This window comes from Anomaloglossus baeobatrachus, chromosome 3 (genome assembly GCF_048569485.1).
Source record: "Anomaloglossus baeobatrachus isolate aAnoBae1 chromosome 3, aAnoBae1.hap1, whole genome shotgun sequence".
Lineage (NCBI taxonomy): Eukaryota > Metazoa > Chordata > Amphibia > Anura > Aromobatidae > Anomaloglossus > Anomaloglossus baeobatrachus.
Window position 1 is genome coordinate 662438254 of NC_134355.1, and position 19945 is coordinate 662458198.

General features: G+C 45.3%; 2 protein-coding genes across 3 annotated transcripts in view; one reads left to right on the top strand and one right to left on the bottom strand.

Moving 5' to 3' along the window:
- The window catches only part of LOC142297008 (cytochrome P450 2C23-like), a 79508-nt gene that overhangs the window by 54433 nt on the left and 5130 nt on the right, over positions 1–19945 (bottom strand). Inside the window, exons 1-3 of one of the 2 annotated variants that reach the window (XM_075341215.1) lie at positions 19405–19565; positions 12083–12273; positions 2713–2875 (exon numbers count right to left, since the gene is read on the bottom strand). In XM_075341215.1, coding sequence (XP_075197330.1) covers positions 2713–2875; positions 12083–12273; positions 19405–19447 — 397 coding nt within the window. In that variant the 5' untranslated portion in view covers positions 19448–19565. Of the gene's footprint in view, positions 1–2712; positions 2876–12082; positions 12274–19404; positions 19566–19945 lie in introns of those variants that run through there. The other variant, XM_075341216.1, reaches the window with a different exon arrangement.
- The window catches only part of LOC142297006 (cytochrome P450 2K4-like), a 272736-nt gene continuing 272508 nt past the window's right edge, over positions 19718–19945 (top strand). The window contains exon 1 of the mRNA XM_075341212.1: positions 19718–19838. Coding sequence (XP_075197327.1) covers positions 19830–19838 — 9 coding nt within the window. The 5' untranslated portion in view covers positions 19718–19829. The remainder of the gene's footprint in view (positions 19839–19945) is intronic.

Sequence of the window (19945 nt, forward strand, 5' to 3'; positions counted from 1 at the left end):
GGAAAAGTCTCCTCTCATGGAGTTCATCTAGGGGTGTAGTGAGCATTTTTAACCCTTAGGTGATTCACGAAATTTGTATAAAATTGGGTTCTGAAAATAAATATTACCATTTTGTCCACTAAAATTTTCCTTTTGGCCCCAAAGTTTTATTTTTCAAAAATAGTAATAGGAGAAGATAGACCACATTATTTGATACACAATTTCTATTGAGTTTGTGAATAGCCCATATGTGGTTAAAAACTACTTTTGGTGTATAGTGCACAGCTCGCAAGGGAAGGAGTTATTTTATTGGAGTTCAGATTGAATTGAAATGCTTTTGGAGTTCAATGTCCCATTGGCAGAGCCCCTGACACGTCATAATAACAGTCACCACAGCAGTCATAAGCATCCACATTTTACAAAGTACACCCCATATTGAATTCCTATAGGGGTGCAATGAACCTATTGACACCACAAGTGTGCCAAAGAATGTTATACCATCTAGTGGTAAAGAAAGAATAAATTGAATTTTTTCACTAAAATTTTGTTTTAGCTCCAAGTTTTAGTTTTTTATAATAGCTAATAAGAAAAAAAATGGATCACATAGTTTGTGTAAATTTCCTGAGTACTTTGATACCATCCATGTAATCAGGAATTAGTTTTGAGGTACAGTTCAATGCTGAGAATGGACTTTACAATTTATTGGAATAGTTTGCGTGGGCCAAATCAGCAGAGTCGCTGAGGTGCTAGAACAGCAATAATTCCCCACAAGTGACCCCATTTTACAAACTGCACTCAATGAATTCATTCAGGGGTGCAGTGAACATATTGACGCTACTGGTGTGTCACAGAATTTTATATCATTCCGTGGTGAAGAACTGATAATTACGTTTTTAACACTAAAATACTGTGTAAGCCCCAGGTTTTTTTATTTTCACAATGGGAAATGGCTAAAAAGGCCCTATAATTTGTTACAGAATTTCGGCTGAATGTGGCAATAACCCATATACAGTAAGGTTGTACAGTACTGTTTGGCAACATGGCAAGGCTTGGGAGAGAAGGAGAGCCATTTGACTTTTGCAGTCCATATTTTTCTAGTAGAGTTTGCAGATTCCCTTTGCAGAGCCCCTGATGTGCCTAAACTGTGGATATCCCTCTCAAGTGACCCATTATTAAAATGTAAACCCCTCTGGGAATTTATCTATGGGTCTAATGACTACTTTTACGTTATGGGAGTTTTCCCAGATACAAACACGCTTTGGAAGTTGTAGGGTTTATATTGCAAAGCTTCTATTTTACTGGCCAAAGCATTGTAGCTTCCAATACATTGTGCGTAGCTCGTGATTCTGGAGCCATGTGCCTATAAAATAAGTTGGCTTCCTCACAACGTTAATGTCAAACGAGGTTGCTGACTGCAGTTTAGGCACATTGGGGGCCCAGATGGATAGGGGGCATTTGGGTGTAGGAGTACCGATTTCTTTTGGTGGGAGCCATGTTTCTTTTCCAGAGCCTTTGTGCTATCAGAATCTTGGACACCCCCTATATTTCCAAAAGGGAAAAGACCCAAGTGGGAACTTCTTTTCTGTGTATTGAGTTGAAGCTTTCATTGGTGGCATTTTGGAGTAGTGAACATTTGGATCAATTCAAATTGTCTCTCCATGAAAGGAGTCAAACTCTAGTGCAACGCCAGCTATTGGAAGTAGCGATCCTAAAAGTCAAATGTGGATTTTTAACAATCCTTTGCATATGACCTAGGATATATAAGCCAGATCAGAATCCCAATTTGCAGACACGGTGTTTTGCGGGGCTTGCCCCTCGTCAGTGCAAAGTATGGGGTGTCTGATCTGGCTCATGAGAAGCTTTGTGCGGAGCACAGGGGAACACTATTCTTCTTAAGGAGACTTTGCAAGCCAGTCTGGCTGCCAGGAAAGTAATTTTGGATCAATCAATCATTTGGATCAATTCAGATGTATCCGGTGCAGTATTCTGAGTACTTACGTAGATTGGGGTTTCCATCTAAATAGATGAATACGCCGATGGATCCATTCCTTAATGATAAGGCAGTTATTCTGGACTCCATTTGAACTCAGTTTAGTGGTGTCCAGCTTTTCAGAGATGCACAAAAGTGGCCGACCGTGCTTTTGTGCACACCTAAAAAGAGAGACATTGCTTCTCAGGGATCTTTTGAGCCATCTTAGTTCCAGAACCCAATTGTGACCATAACTAATGAGTAATGACGGGCTAGCACTAACATGCTCTAATGCTCGCTACTCGTTTCTAGTTGGTCAGACGCTCGGACGAGCTCAACACGAGTAACGAGCATTATGGAAAGTCAATATTTGGCCTATTTGAGTCTCTGCTTGCATACAGCCAGCCATAAACAGAGCATTTCTGGCAGGAGAGAGCGCGGGAGTTATTTTCCGTCATACTCTATCTGAGAACATTGTTTTATTCCCCAGTAGAGCCATTTAGAGACTACTCTCCCTGGGGTGCCTGCACAAAAGTGTAGGAAGCCTTTGCGTTGTGGTCTTCACAGACAAAATATTAGAGCACCCGGGAGATTTGGTCAAACTTTGCAAGTATCCAAACACCCCGATGGTTGATTGAGTAACGGGCAATACTGAACATGCACTCATCACCAACCATAACCCCTTAACTGAAATGTTAAAATGGTGGCAAAAACTATAAATCCATAGTCATATCTTAAACACTTTTAATTATCAGATTACTCACCATATCCCTGTGATGTTCTAGAGCCCAGAGCTGTAACCGGCCTTCCAGCAAACTCCTCTGCATGATTGATAAGAGCATCTTTCACTGCGTCATAACCAACCAGGATAACAAACTTTTCTGTGCCCAAGTGGACGCTGAACACTGGGCCATACGTCTTTGATATCTGCAATCAGAATCCACATATGCATATCCATTATAACATTATGTCGCTTATAGATCCCAAATTCTGTTTCATTTGATTTTACATTGTTATTATATGGATCCATTTTTTAAAAAGTTAGAGCACCAAATCCCTCATATAAACTTGAAGGACACATCAGTACAATTTTAATCCCTAAACTACCACCAGTGGATGCTACTTTTGGTAATATGTTTGACCTAATGTTTTACAAAGGTGTCCTTGTATGTAATATTTGGAGCAGAATTGAGAAAATTAAGTGGTTTGCTATGTATGAAAATTGACAGTGTTAATGAGTTATAGCTACTTAACAAAATAATCTATGTGACTATGCTGTTATAGATATGATGATATCCAAAATACAGGACAAGATTTTCCTTGCACCCATATTTGCATTATATTGCATATGGAGCACCCCATGGGGCCTGAGGGGTTGCTCGTCGCCGGGCCGGTGAAGGATCAGGGGGATGTCACGGGTGGCCTGTCTGGTTTCGTGACCCCGAGGAGTCCACAAAAAGGGGAGATGGGGATGGATGGGATGATTTTGTGATGCCACCTATGGTACGGGTATTAGCCGCTGCTGCTGTCACTGTCTTCCGGGGCGGATGGTAATAGCAGCAAAGATGGTTTCTGCTCCCCACAGGTGGAGCAAGTCCCCGGGAGGATGATGAAGGAGAGGTAATGGCCGTCGGCACTGAAGAGCGGGGCGGCGGCGCCGGCAATCAAAAGGCTGACACAGTCTCTGCGGTTTCAGGGGGTTTACTCATAGTTCTTTAGGTTGACCAGAAGATACTGGTCACTAGAGATGAGCGAGCCTCTGAAGGCTCGAGTTCGGTTCGGTTTGTCGAATGGAGGCCCGTTCGAGAACTGTTCGACGAACCTCCCGAACCCCATTGAAAACAATGGGAGGCAAACACAAACACATAAAAACACATTATATATGTACACATACTGTTAATAAATATTGCCATAACACTTACAGGTCCCCGCGATGCGTCCTGCACTCTGTCTCTCACCACTTTTCCTTCTTATAATTGCTGCATCCTCCCGGTAACCAGCACTGATGATAGGACCTATCGTGACGTCAAAATAGCATGTGACCAGTCACGTGTCTATTATCTCATTGTCTACATACTGGTCACATGGCTAGACGTCATTGCTAGGTCCTGTCAGTGCATCTCTCCGGTAGGCGGTGATCGTTCTAGCATGTCCGTGTACCGGCGAAATGCTCTGGCACATGGTCGACTCCCCGTTCCTGCATGTGTGTGCTCTTGACAGAGTCAGCCCACATGCAGGGACTAGCTGTCACAGCCAGTAAATAGCGGCACCAGGAATCACGTGATCGGAGCACCGTTGCTATGGTAACCCGTCTGTCAGCGGTGACGTCACCGCTAACAGCACCCAGCCTCTGCTCACTCTCACTGAGTGATTAGACTGCACGGGGAGCTGCAGCGTCTTCCTCCCATGCAGTGCTGTCTGATGTAGCAGAGCTGCATGGGTTGAAGGAGAAAGAAGACAGAAGACCAGGATCGTGGAGGGCTGACAGGGAGTAATAAACAGTCTCTAAGTGTGTCTGTGTATTTATTTCTATTAAAGTATTTTTTCTCTGTGTGGTGTCTTTTTTTTAACCCTTTATTGGAGATTCTTAATGGCCGGGTCAAACTTGCCTGACATTAAGAATCTCTGGCTTAATACTAGCTAGTAAAACAAAGCTAGTATTAACTCATTATTACCCAGCAAGCCACCCAGCTTCAGGGCTGCTAGAAGAGTTGGATACAGCGCCAGATGACGGCGCTTCTATGAAAGCACCATTTTCTGGGGTGGCTGCGGACTGCAATGCGCAGCAGAGGGGCCCAGAAACCTCGGGCCAACCTGTGCTGTGGATTCCGATCCCCAGCTGCCTAGTTGTACCTGGCTGGACATAGAACTGGGGTGAAGCCCATGTCATTATTTTTTTAATTATTTCATGAAATTCATTTTATTATTTATTTATTTATTTTACTGCACGATATTGACCCGCCCGCTGGCGGCTGTGATTGGTTGCAGTGAGACAGCTGTCACTCATGGGGGCGTGTCTGACTGAAACCAATCATGGGCGCCGGTGTGTGGGGGAAAGCACGGAATAACTGATTGAATAATGAAGTGGCAGCCATTTTCAAAAGAGGAAAAGACGCCGCAGATTTGTGACAGCCGTGCAGCGAGGCGCTCGTGATCGGTGAGTAGGAAAGAGAGAGGGATTGTGCTGGGGACGAAGAACGCATGCAGAAAGCAACGTGTGCACATAGCCTTACTGTGAAAAGCCACGTTTTTGGTGTTCGAACCGTTCTCGAATGTAACTCAAACTGTTGAGCTTTTAGCAAAAAGCTCGAGTTCGTCGAACATCTCGAACACTCCCCAAAATCACTCGAACATGAAATTGGCGAACCTCAAACCTTGAACATCGCTCATCTCTACTGGTCACCACCGTGATGGACCCCATCGATCCCGGATCCGTTGGAGGTCAAACCCGATACGGTGGTCGGTGGGCCCTTTCTGCTTGTGCCTTTGGAAATGGATCCCCGTGGCCTAAAGCTACTTGGGGATCCCAGTTCTTGACTTGTTGTCTCCCGTTCCATATGCAGGTGCCGCAGGTCCGCGGAGGGGCTGGACTTGGATCTCAACTCCGGACCCTATGTACCACTGTGCTCTGGGAACTTTGGTGGCCAGGGGAACATGCAATTCGATGTCTTGCAGACTCTGGTAATCCAACCTAAAGTATAGTTCACTCTACGGTTCTGTACCCTGTGCTGCGCTGGTCCCGAGGGAGCAAATAAGCTCTTCCCTCGGCGACCGTCTTGACTCCTGTGTCCCACCAGAGACACCGGTAAACCTATCTTCTCTCTTTCTCTCCTGCCAGAGAACTCCTAACTGTTGTGTTGGCTCCTAACTCCACCTGATGGCTGCTCCTCCGGTGGGTCCCTGTTACTAGTGGGTTTCTGCCCCCCATGTTTGGTGACTGCCTTAAAACTCGACCCTAGCCCAGTCCCCATTGGGGAAGACAACCTGGTTGTGTATTTGAATTGATGTGTGATGGAATCGGTACCGACCTCCTCTGGATCCAGGATAAGTACTGCACCTTAAGTGAGGTTCAGAACCCTGTGACGACTGAAGCCTCAGGGGCGCCACACATACAGATACATTTTAAAAGACATTTGTTCCTATATTATAGCCTCTGGAATTTATTCAGTGAAGTAATATTTACAGTATCTTACTTCTGCTATCTCTCGTGTGACGCCCTGGCAAAACCAGGTAGTCACAACTAGGCCCCTGCATAACACCTTCCCTCACTAGGAAACACACAGCCAACCAGAATCCCTAGTCACCCCCCTTAAGGGGATAGACACACCAGTGGGCATGACCAGGCGGCTGGGACACGCCCACCCAGGGGTCCAGACAGCCTGGGGCGGGAAAAACAGGAGAGTTTGGGGTTGAGTGTGGAGAGGAGTGTGGGCTGGAGCTAAGTGTAGCTCCAGCAGGAAAGTTCAAGTTGAACGGTACCAGGGTAGGAGCCCTGGTGCCACTGGCTAGGAGGCAGACGGTGGTCCCCGTTAGCAGGAGACGCGAAGACTGCTCGGCAGAACCGAGGTGGACCGGGACAGGGTTGTATCCCGCTGATACCGACACGGGGAACCGACCCGGAAACCGTAGCACAAAGGGGGGTACTCGGACCCTGAAGCCAGAACTGGAAATAAGCGGACTCGTTAATTCACCAATTGAGGCCAGGACTAGAGGTTCTGTCCCACCCAAAGTCCCTTATAGAAGACAACAGCCGACCGATAGGGATAAGAGGTCACCGCCAGGGCCCATAGATCCCACGGGCCAGCGTCTGTGGGCACAGCTCCTTAGGCCACATCCAGCCGGGAGCGCACTCTTGAGTTTCACGCTAGGAAGTCCACCTTACACAAACAGTGCAGAGAAAAGGATAGAGACCACCAACTGGGTGAGGGACCTGAATGCAACTGGCCTCTGCAGCGGCCACCATCACCTTGGTTTACCAGAGACTTATGTGGTTTCTTAACCGTGAGTACACAAACACTCCCTGTGGTCGCTATCCCCTGCATTGCCCAACCGGGTCCTGGGACCACCATCCCTACCCACGGAGGGGTTAACAACTGGCTGCACAACATCTCCCCCGGGTACCCTGCAACAGCAGCGGTGGTGTCCCACCTCACCACGCACCATGGGTGGCGTCACAAACTTAATACGGCCCAACCTGTACATCTACGTCCCCCCTTTTATTTGGTGTGTCCGCGAGACCCCCGGGTCCGGAGACGCTCGAGCCACCCACCGGAAGGTCCGGGCCCGAGCAGTGGCGGCTGCTGGCACGGGGATGGCACACTCGCATCTTAGAAAAATACAGTATCAGGAAGTGTTGGAACATATGTTTGTATCCTATGTTCTAATATTACATTTATCTTCTACGTACGGTACTAAATGCTTGGAAACGGATATGATTTGATTAAGTATTACACCCGTGGGAGAACCCCAACTCTTAACCAAGAGACAGTTATAAATGTATTTAAAGTTCCTCAATAAAGGCAGTCTATTTCATGCTCTGATAATGACAACTGGATCTGATCACTGCGTGGTTATTGTATGCATTATCATACATACTGTATATCAGACTCATAATTTGGAATACAGGCAAATTAGGATGGTATGTGCATGAGTATTGTGCGCGCCTAAATCAATGCTGTAAGGCTGTACTAAATAGTTTGATAGACACCACTAATGATCAGATACAACATCTCAAGTCTGACTGAAATCAGTATGAATGTAAAGAGGTGCACAGCAAGGGACACTTTTATTCCTTTCCATAGCCTGCAACCAAAATTTCAGTACAGTCCATAAAAATAAGGCACTTTTTTTGCCCTGTCCATAAAAAATTGTAAATCAAGGAGGTAGTCCCGGCACACAGTGTATGAAAAAAATAGAACAAGTCCAGGTATAATATGCTTGAACAAGGTTTCTTTATTTTTCACCAAAATAATGTACTGCCCGCCCAACGTTGCGACTCTCGCAGGAGCCTTCACCAGGGGCCAAGAGTACCAAGGTAGGTGGTTATGATAAGAGATCTTATAGGTGCATCAAGACCTGAAAACTGGAGGGAAAATTTAGAAGAGTCAGCTTAAGGAATACTCCGGTAAGAGGAATTTGTTGCTACATGTGAAGCATACAAGGGGAGCGCCAATAAGGGGCTAGCATGCAATGTGAAGGGGCTCACACGGTAGGTTGAGGTACAAGATGGTTGCAAAAGGGCACTGTTATATGTGTACTAGAATTATTGATCATATGTGGTATGGTAAAAAGATTGCCAGGATGACCACAGTGGTACTAAAAGCACTAAGATAAAGGTGAGAGCACCAGGGGAATACCTAAAGCGGCATGGTGATATGACCAGTGTGTGGAGGGAGCCCCTACCTTGGTACTCTTGGCCCCTGGTGAAGGCTCCGAGAGCCGCAATGTTGGGCGGGCAGTACATTATTTTGGTGAAAAATAAAGAAACCTTGTTCAAGCATATTATACCTGGACTTGTTCTATTTTTTTCATACACTGTGTGCCGGGACTACCTCCTTGATTGACTATTTTTTTCTCCCGAGCACCAGGATTATAGCAGCTGAGCACAACTTATCCTCCCCTGTGACCATAAAAAATTGTAAGACATCCATGATTTTTTTGAGGCTAAATAAACCTGCAGACATTATTTTGACTGTAATTATCATTATTTTATAGTTTACAGAGAATGAATCTGTTGTTTCACAAACATCGCTGAATGTCATGGCGGCGTCGGGTTCTGTTCAGGCTACAGATTCTGACACTCCGTCTGATAACTTCTCTGATGTCTGTGTGCCGCCCCCACGTCAGCAGCCAGGCTGCTCGGATCCGGATCCGCGGTGATTCGAGGGGTCTCAGGACCCAGGGGTCAGGGTCGTGCGGCCACTCAAATAAAAGGGGAAGTATTTACATGGGGCTGGTTGGTTAAAGTTCGTTATGCCACCCATGGTGTGAAGTATTGGTGAAGTACCACTGCTGCAGCTGGGAGTACCCAGTGGCGATGGAGTGGGCATCTAGGTGTTTAACCCCTCCACGGGTAGGGGGGATGCCCCGGGACTCAAAGAATGGCGACGGGGACGTGCCATTGGGGATGTAAGGGTCACTTGTGTACTCACTCAGTCCAAAGAAATCTGACACCGACAACTTGGTAAACCAAAGTTCTTAACACCGCTGCCTCTCGGGATAGCACGTTCGGGTCCAGTTCCCGCTGGTGTTGCCTGATGATCTGTGACCTTTCCCTTGGCACACTGCTTTCTTCTTAGTTGGCCCCAATAGCCTGATACTAGTCGGGTCCCGCTCCCCAGTCTGGCTAACTGAGGGAACTTGTTCTCAGGGTTCACGCTTGGAATTTCCTGGACCGTTTTAGTGGAAAGTCCTATCCCCCTTGTTGTGCTATTACCCCGATTCTGGAGTGGGTGGGGAGCAGATCTTGAAGGCTCCATTCTCGTCGGGTAAATTGTCAGGTTGCCTGAAGCTATTCCCTGACCTAGGGTCCACGTACCCCGTCATGCCTTGGTCCCAGCCCGGTTATGGTACAAGGCTGCCGGCTGTCCTCCTCGACAATACCGTGCCCCTTGTCACGATCCCCTGTGACCGGGGGTCCAGCTGCTACTAGGCCCAGACCACTGTCTGCTACCTAGTACTTCCAAGGAGCCCAGTTCCTGACTTCCTCTCACTTCCTCGACTGAACTGAACTACTCCTGACACTCCTGACCCCCCCTTAAGCAACCCGCCAAGTGGGCGACCCTATTCCACTCAGGCCTTCCACTTCTGTGTCTGGTGGGTGTGGTGTAGAGTGTTCCTAGGATTTTAATTCGCTGCTGTTGGCAACACCATTGCTTGGGGACCCACAACCAAGGAGGAGGTGGATATTTCACAGAAGGGCAGATTGCACAATACCCTGTGACGACCTGATAGGCCAGGGCATCACATCTGTAATCAGTGCAGGCTGACTCGGCCAACCAACAGATTGGTAGTCCAGAGGCAGGCTTGCAAGAGCTAATTTCTGCTCATCTGCTGGTGAGTCATCTTTGATCACATGTTTTTGGGGAGCCAATCACATCTGCTCCCCTCCTATATATGCTGACGGACACTTGCATTAGTGCCCCTTCATAGTTTATCTTAGCTGGTTTTCTGGTGAGGTGTTGTGATCCAAACTTTCTAGTGGTTATTGTGTGCAGTAGTGGAGATAACCCTTGTTGTATTTTTGTCACTACCTTCCTGCACTTGCTTTTCTCCTGAATTTCTAATTTTTGGTTCCTGTGTGTTTGCAGTGTGTCAGAGTTTTGGTTTTCCCCTGTCTGTCTTTAACTGTGTTTCCATCTCTCCTGCCCCATCAGGAAAGTTCTGGTCAGGAGCTTAGCCAGACATGGGACTCTGGCATCTTGACTATTAGCGGTAACCCTGAAGTTAGGGATAGCCTAGGGACCCCTAGAATGAGGGACAGCAGAGGAGCCTTTGTCCCTTGCTTTTTTGCAGTCTCATTGTGGCTTAATGTCTTCATATCAGATTTATGGGCTGTAGACATGTATGACTTATAATCATTATTTATTATGGTTTTCCAATGTGTCTATAAAAAAATATTGTCCATTTTTTGATAAGCTGTGCAGAAAAAATAAAAAGTTAACCTTCCAACATAGATTATGTTTACATAATGAATATACTGTAGTTCTGTGTATTGTATATACACCTGCAATGTTAAGACTATAAAAAGGGCTAAAATAGGAAGTAAGGCAGTGTGTGGCTGAGCCACATGGATTGTTTGAGATTTCTGTACTATGCAACAGAAGAATGTAGGCTCAAGGGAACCTGCTGAAACATTACAAGTCAGTGCCTGCACGTGTATGATGGTACCGAGAGCCAGCAAGTCTGTAATGCAGTAAGTGGCAGACCAAAAAGATAAAGAATTTGAAAGAACAAGTATGGTAGAGTCTCTATATAGATAGTGGCTGTGATGATGTTAACCCGGGTGCAGTTAGCCACCAAACCACTAGATGTTGCCAGAACACAAATAGACAGCAGCTACCGGGTAAATACACTAGATGAGGCAGAACCTAGTGAGGAACAGTCAATCAAGCCAGGAGTCGGTACACAGAGAGGTCACGTCAGTACAAGGGGGTGGGCAGAGATGGAGTCAGAGAGCTATCAAGAGTCAATACATGGAGAGGTCACATCAATTCAAGGGGGCGGGCAGAGATGTTAGCTAGCCGGAGTTGGTACATGAAGAGGTCACGTTGGTACAAGAGAGCGGGCAGAGATGTAGTCAGAGAGCTATCAAGAGTCAATACATGGAGAGGTCACGTCAATTCAAGGGGGCGGGCAGAGATGTAGTCAGAGAGCTATCAAGAGTCAATACATGGAGAGGTCACGTCAATTCAAGGGGGTGGGTAGAGATGGAGTCAGAGAGCTAGCAAGAGTCAATACATGGAAAGGTCATGTCAATACAAGGAGGTGGGCAGACACGGAGTCTGAGTCCAAGCTGAGGTCAAGGTATGAGGGAATGAAGTCAGTCAGTAGGAAGGAGTCGGGAAGGGAATGGGAGAACAAGGAAGAGGGACAAGATCAGGTAAGACACTCAAGGGAACCAGAGATGAGTAATGCCTATCAGGAAATATCACTGGTGGTGCTCTGGAGGAAACAGCTCCCAGATAAAGCAGAACAGTACCCGAAACAAGGCCCGAAAGGAAAGACCTCCTCCCCCAGCACAAGGACACAACCGGAACCAAAGAAAAACAAAGGGACCAGCAAAAGCTCGGCAGGAAAGCGGAGCTCACAGAGCAGAATCATGACAGTGGCACTCTGCTACAATGGCTCTGTGGAGAGACTGAGATAAGGCCAAGCATTTACAGAAACAGACGGTGACACGTTCATGTTGTTCAGAGATCATGTTGTATTGGATTCCAAGAAACCTTTAATTTAACAAGGTAAATTTAAATTAACTAGAACCCTTTGTCCACATCATTTTGGGCATCATTTGGTATTTTCTTAGACGTACACTATCCTCTGCATATGCCACGACAATCCTAAACAATGCCCATAGGTTTTAATCTTAAAGGGACAGCTTGATACAAGCTACAGATAAAGTAAAATGCTTTTTACCTCCATAAATGACTTTTGAGGTTTCATTGTATTGATCATGTGCATGTTTCCAATAAACGGTAATGATTTAGGTCCAGGAGGGAAATTGGCGTACTTTTTCCGATTCTTAAATAGATTAGCCAAATACAGGATGACAGCGAGTGATATAAGGAGTGAGATGAGCTCCATTTTGAATGTCTTCTCCGTTACACCTGAAAAATGAGACAAATATGAGCAAAAATGAGCATAAATTCCAGGCAATGACTGGTGATCATCCTATCCACCTAGAAGAAAAAGATAGCTCATCCAGGTAGAGAAAGTGAAGCCAATGAGCATCATTTATCAAAACTGTCTAAAGCAAAAATGTTTTGCAAATAATGTATCAAAGGCTGTTCTCCACTCGTGAAAAATGGATATGAAAATGAGAAAATAAGATTTAAAGAGTACTTCCAACAAATTTTTAATTTTGAACTAGAAATATGATGTAAAAGTGGCTGCAGAGTGTAATAAAATGTTTGTTTTTTTCATTTCTTATTTTACCTCTCTGCTGCAAAGATATTTGCAATCAAAGTATTTGGCACTTAATGAGTTAAGGCCAAGTGGGTGTTATCAGACCAAGAAATCAAGGCTATATCATTACATATCTCATAGAGAAATCTGTTCTAAGCTGTGGTGGGGGCGTGTTCTTTTCGTTGAGTGTTGCTGTCTGTTTATGATTGGTCAGCATCATACAGGGAGAAAAAGGACACACCCCTTCTGAAAACTGTCTGATAACACCCCTATGGACTTAAAAAAAATTACATTATTTTGTGCTAAATTCTTTTATTGATAAAATTTCCACAATGGAGAGGCAAAATTTCAAAAAGTGAAACAAAAATGTTACTTCTTTCTGCAGCTGCTACAGCATCATGTGTCCAGTTCAACATGAAAAATTTGATGAAGGGTCCTTTTTAAACAGATTTATAAATTGATACTTTTTAACCCCTTCACTACCTTTGACGTACATTAGATACAGGCCCGCATCATACAATGTACATAACGGCTAATTTAATCAGTCATCATGTACCACTATCAGGCATAGTTGTAGCGGCACTCAGCCCACAGCTGTTACCCGGTTAACTGTGGCTGTCAATCTCTGATAGTGGCATTTAACATGCACATGCAGGGAAAACATCATTGTTGCTGCCCATCAGTGACGCTGATGGGTTCTCATGACATCTGAGAGGTTGCTGATAACCCATGTGTCTGTCATTACGGTACTCCTTTGAATGCTGGCTGCAAGCCAGTGTTCATAGGAGATCATAATTTTAGCCATACATAGCAGGGTTGATGCACTACTTGGTATAGTACAAACAATCAGACAATCACAAGTTCAAATCACCTAGGGAGACTTAAAAAATATTGTAAAAAGTGAAAAAAGTTTTTGAAAATATGAAAAAAATTGAAAAACCCAAAAATAAAACATTAAAAATACACATATTTGGTATAGCTACATTCATAGAAATCATGCCCCGGATCCCTAAAAAATGAAACTATGTGAGCAAGGATGGTTGACCTTAGGGAGATCAACATCCACCACTGCGGAGACACCATCACGTGTTTCTCAACGCAGTGATTCTAGAGCAATGCCCCCTGGGAAATATTCAAAGCAAGAAGGCCTGCGGAGACACCATCACATGTTTCTCAACGCTGGCAGGAAACTAGCCAGGTCTTTCACCGGGAAGGAACAACCACGTGGATGGATACCATGTTTGGCATAGGTGGTCTCCTTGTTTGGAGACTGCCCTTCCCGTGGTTGTTCCTTCCCGGTGAAAGACCAGGCTAGTTTCCTGCCAGCGTTGAGAAACATGTGATGGTGTCTCCGCAGGCCTTCTTGCTTTGAATATTTCCCAGGGGGCATTGCTCTAGAATCACTGCGTTGAGAAACACGTGATGGTGTCTCCGCAGTGGTGGATGTTGATCTCCCTAAGGTCAACCATCCTTGCTCACGTAGTCTTTTACTAGGCAATGCTCCCACTAGCCAGATTCCTACTCCACACTGATGAGGAGCAAATACCCCGAAACGGCTGTCTGTGGATGGATACCATGTTTGGCATAGGTGGTTTCCTTGTTTGGAGACTGCCCTTCCCGTGGTTGTTCCTTCCCGGTGAAAGACCTGGCTAGTTTCCTGCCAGCATTGAGAAACATGTGATGGTGTCTCCGCAGGCCTTCTTGCTTTAAAAAATGAAACTGGTATGAGTCATGAAAAATGGCGACACAAGTAAAATATTTTTTCTTACAATTTTCAGACTTTTTTTTTAACTACTTAAATAGAAAAAAAACTATAAATATTTGGTATCTGAGTACCTGTACTGACTTGACCTGGAGAATGATATTGTCAGGTCAGTTTTACTGGATAGTGAAAATGGTAAATAAAAAAATCTAAAAAACAATGGTGGAATTGCACTTTTTTTGCAATTTGACCATACTTTGATTTTTTTTTCCTGCTTTCCAGTGCGTCACATGATAAAATTAATGGTGTCGTTGAAAAGTACAACTCATCCCGCAAAAACAAGCCCTAATACAGTTATATGGGGCACAGAGAAATTAAAAAGTTATTTCTTTTGGAATAATGTTAAGAAAAATTGAAAGTGCAAAAGTGAAAAATTGCAAGGTAGGGAAAGGGTTAATGGATTACAAAACCTAACTCTCCAATCATAGATGTCAAAAGAAGGAACGATCAAGGTATTTGGCAGTGAATAAATCAAACAGGTATCTAAGTGGTGGAATTTAGAGAACTATCTGTCATTTGGACAGCAAGTATCAAAACAGTTACCAAAAGGGTATAGGCAGATCAACTCTCTGTAACTGTCTGAGGCCATTAGCTCAAAAGGCCACATTGTACAGTCTTAACTCTAACCACTCCTTCCAAATATCCAGGATGGCATTAGCACCCGCCATACCCGGGCAAGTGTAAGGGTCCTGGACAGACGTGGGGGGGGCCCACTCAGCAGGGGCAGGGAATGCAGTGTTCTGGCAGGCAGCGAAGTTTCCTGGCTGCTGGCACTATAAACCCACACTTGCACGCAACATTCACTGCTGAACACTGCATGCAAGTGCATTGAAGTTCATCTGTGCGTGGAGCTAACATGTGATGTGCTCCCGTCCCACAGATGAAGAGAGGAGTTGCAGTATTGCCAGCATCCTGCCAAATTATATATGGACCCACACTCCCCCACAAGAGCTGTATGGGCCCCTCACCTGAGATATAAGCCTCCTACACCCACCAAAACTGTATGGCCTGGCATAAGAGATGTATGGGCCTTCACCAGAGTTGTATGTGCCTGCGATCAGAACTGAATAGGAGTCTATGGTCAACAGATCCATTAGTAGAATCATTTTACTTTTTTAACGGATCTGTACTACCCCGCGCTCGGGTGCAGCCAAGCCGCTTGGATATTGGCTCGTCGGTGGGTGGCTCGAGCACCTCCGGACCCGGGGTAACTTCGCTCTGAAAGGGGCTGGCGCTTTGAAGGGGTTAGGTTTACGGCCGGAGCCGTGGTTTTGGTTAAGTTTGTGGCGCTACCCACGGGTTGTGGTGAATGTGGACACCACCGCTGCTGTTTACTAGGCACCAGGAGAAGATGTTGCGCAGCAAAGGTGTTAACCCCTCCGTGGGTAGGGGTGATGGCCACGGGACCCGATTGGGATGATATGTCGGTGCTTGGAGGTGCAGGGCGGTGCGCGGCCCGAGGGCACAGTAGTACTCACTATGATTGATGCACCAGAGTCTCTGGTAAACCAAGATGATGGTGGTCGGTGCCCGCAGCCGGCTGCGTCTGGTCTCCCACTCAGGTTGGTGGTCTCCGCCTTTCTCCCGCACCTTGTATTGTAGCTCTGGACTGCCTGTGCTTCAGCAACGGGAGCCCGCTCCCCGGCGTTGTGTATGTCGGGAGAGCCCGTTTGCCCGCAGACGCTGGCCCGTGGCATCTCTCTGCCTGTGCGATGGCTTTCTATCCCCCTCGGTGGCTGTTGTCTTCAGTCGGAACTTGGGTGGGAAAGGACCTAAAGTCCAGACCTCAATCAGTTAATTAACGTGGTCCACTGCTTTCCTGACCTCATTTCAGGGTCTGAGTACCCCCCTTTGTGCTCCGGTTTCCAGTCGGTTCCCCGGTTCGGTACCGGTGGGCCACTACCCTTTCCCGGTCCCTTACAGTTCCACCGAGCCATTTTCCCGACTCCTGCAGGCTGAGGCCACCGTATGCCTCCTAGCCAGAGGTGGCTGGGCTCCGACCCAGACACCTGTTGTTAGACTGCGGCAGACCTGGCCACAGGTCTGCCTCTGCACTTGAACTTCACTCCACACCACTCCAAGACTATCTAACTAACTAGTTTTTCCTGCCTCAGGGCCTGTGAACTCCTCGTTGGGCATATCAAACCACCTGGGCATGCCCCCTGGTGTGTCCAACAAACCCGGAGGGAGGGGACTAGGGTTTTAAGGTTGGCTGGTGACACCTTTTTAGGGGACGGGTGTTATGCAAGGGCCTACCTGTGACTACCTGGCTAGTCCAGGGCGTCACAGATCCGCTGCTTTTAGACTCCAATTATATTTTAACAGATGCATTGCCCAGAAATACTAGCTAGATTAGAATAGAATAGATTAGAATAGAATAAGATAGGATAAGATAGATAGATAGAGATAGTTTGATAGCTTGTACAGCTATTGAGCAGTATTACAAAATATTTTTGTTAAAAATGACATGCGGTCCCCCATTTGTATAAAGTCTGTCTGTCTGTCTGTCTATCAGACCATGCCCCCACCCTGTGTGATAGCATGTCTAACTGCTTGTATTGCTGTAGTGTAAAAAATAAATAAAAAGAATTGGCATAGGGTCCCCTCCTATTATAATACCCAGAACAGATAAAGCATATGGCCGCAGGCTGCAGCCCCCAGCAGTGTACTTCTCATGGCTGTGTATTAAAATAAGAGGGACCCATGCGGCTTTTTAAAATTACTATGGGTACTCTAGAGCAACTGATGCTACTTTCCTGGTGTCTGCCCTTAGTTTTTGGAAAGATGGAAACTCTAAGATGGGTCTCCAAGTTGTATGTTGTCTGTATTGGCATGTGTTTCAGAGCACCAGACCCACTTCTGTCACTCATCCACCTCTTCAATTCAACTAAATTTGAAAGCTGTAAATGCTGTCCTAGTCCCTGTCTTCTGCATGGCCCATGTCTAACTGCTGCACCATGACACTATGGGCACTCTTGGGCAATTGATGCCACCTTAGTGGTGTCTGCACCTATTTTTTGGAAATGTGGAGACTCCAAGTTGGGTTTCCAAGTTCTGTGTTCTCTGAAGTGTTGGGGTCTCAGAGCACCAGGCCTACATCTGTCACTCATTCACCTGTTACTGATCTTTTTTTTAACTAGAAATCGTGGGCCAGGCCTTGTTCCTGGCTCTGTCCCATGTGTCCATGCTGCACCATTATACTATTTGAACTCTGGGGTAATTGATATCACTTTTCCCGGTGCCTGCCTCTAATTTTTTGGAAATGTGGAGACTCTAAGTTGGGTTTCCAAGTTCTGTTTTGTCTATAGTGGCAGGGGTCTCAGAGCACAAGGTCTACCCCTGTCACTATATATACATATATACACATGTATACATACATATACAGATGTATATACGCAGATATAGATACAGACACATTAATATATAGTCCCTGTCATGTAAAACTGTTGAAGGTTCTTCACCTCCCTCGTTTCCACCATCAGCTACAGATCGTCATGACGATTATCTGATCGGTATGGAAGCTTGAGGTATTTACGACATGGGTGATGGAAGATCTACAGAAAAAGTAGACGCAGAGAAAGACAATCCTTTGTGCTATTTGGCGGGAAAACTTCCAAAGCAGGTTTTAAGTGCTGCTTTAATGCTAGAAAAATTAAAAACATAATGCCAGAATCCCGGTGTCGTGCGGAACCCAGCGCACCGTCTCACCCGACGGGGAGATTGTCGGAATCACGACCAATTAGTATTGGCCAGTAAAATTGTACTAGAGGCGTTGTGTTTGGTATCAATGTAACTGTAAAATCGAGATATAAAATATGACGCTAATATCTTTCACCTGTGTGACCCAGGAGCAAAGATATGAAAAACCCTAGAATTATGGAACTTTGTGACCATCTCAAGCCCAGCCCACAAGTGACTGTAAAATGATGTCACAGGCAAGGGGGGCTAGCAAGAGCATAAGAGACAGTTCCTGTCTGGGGAGCTCAGTCAGTACTTGGAGGGCATCATGAACTGTGATGCTGGCCGTTCTTCTACCATCTTGGAGTTCCCTCCACTCCGTAAGTAGACGCCACTTCTATGGCACAAGCTTAGTAAGTTTCACTTTTATACCTTTTATTTTAATGTAACTGTCTATGCCGTAATGTGTATTGTTCCCTTTTGTAAATTCTTGTATATTCTTTAAACACTGCCTATTTTCGGATTAAATATATAAAAATGTAATAGTTTCTTCCTCATGCTTTATATACTAATCCAATAAACCCGAAGGGCCTTATGCTATCTGAAACGGGTCCCCAGCTACCTGTAGAAAGTCTGGGTGGTGGCAGCGTATTTGTTATTGCATAGAATTATTGGAGTACTATCATTAAGGGTACGGAGGTATATATATATTCCACTAATGGGATTCGGTGATATATACATTTACCCTTGCTGTGAGACCTCCAATATTTAGCATTATTAGCTCAGCAGCCTCATTTTATGCATTGTCCTGCAGTACCAAAAGTGGCCTGCAGACAAGGGGGGTGCTAGAGAGTAGTCGTGTGTAACAAATCAGTGAACAGCTGCGGATTTCTGAGTGACTTCCCCGCCTGTTCATAACAGTCCCCAAAAAAAATTAATTAACAGTGCCCACATATTGCAAACCAAATTATGCATACCAATAATACTGACATTATTCAGTAATAGTAACAGTAAAACATGTGAAAAAAGGGATTCTCATCCTTCTGAGGGTTTGGGCTCAGCAGTGGATGTCAATACAATAAGGAAGGCAAAAAACGGTGTCATCACTACAAGCTTATCCAGTTTACGACTCCATACACTCCAGGTGAGGAGCATCTTCTAAGCTCCTGGCCTTTACCACCTGCCTCATCACTGCACACCATACAACTATGCCACCCATATGCTTGATCAGGTCTTTTCTTTGCAGATCAATCTCTTGCATCCCATAACAATCCATTCAACAATCCTGATGGCCGCAGGTTGAGGTGTAACGCTATGACACCCACAGCTACTGTCTGTTCCCATTTAGCTTGGGACTTGTGACCCAGATATACTGTATATTTTACTCACTTACCTTGTTTACTTTTCTTCTTCCAGTAGTTTTTTAGTTTTTTCATCGATGAGTATTTCTTACATTACGCCACATAATATATTCCCGTGACCTGATCTCCCTCATCTTCTTAACAATCCAATGATGTTGGATCAGTACACTACTTTAGATGGTCACCATGGTTGTACAAGGCCTCCCGGTACAATGAGCCTCTGTCTTTACTCCCAAGATCCCAGAGAAAATAATCTCCCGTCCCCAGAACATGGAGTCTTTGTATTTATGAAAGAAGAGCTGAATACCCAATGAACAGCTAGAAGCAGTGTTGCTATAAGGCTTTATATAACTATACACTTGCCTCTCGACATTGCATTATTTACAGCATTTCTATTACATCGGAGTATAAATCCTATGGATAAAGCATCGATTTTGGCAACCAAGTTTGGAGACACATGAGACTGGTGAGCGGATTATTATTTGTATTTTAGTAACTTACTTTGCTCCTACGGTAAATAGGTTGAATGGGTGTTACATTATTAATTCAGTTTAAAAAGTAAGATATAGGGAT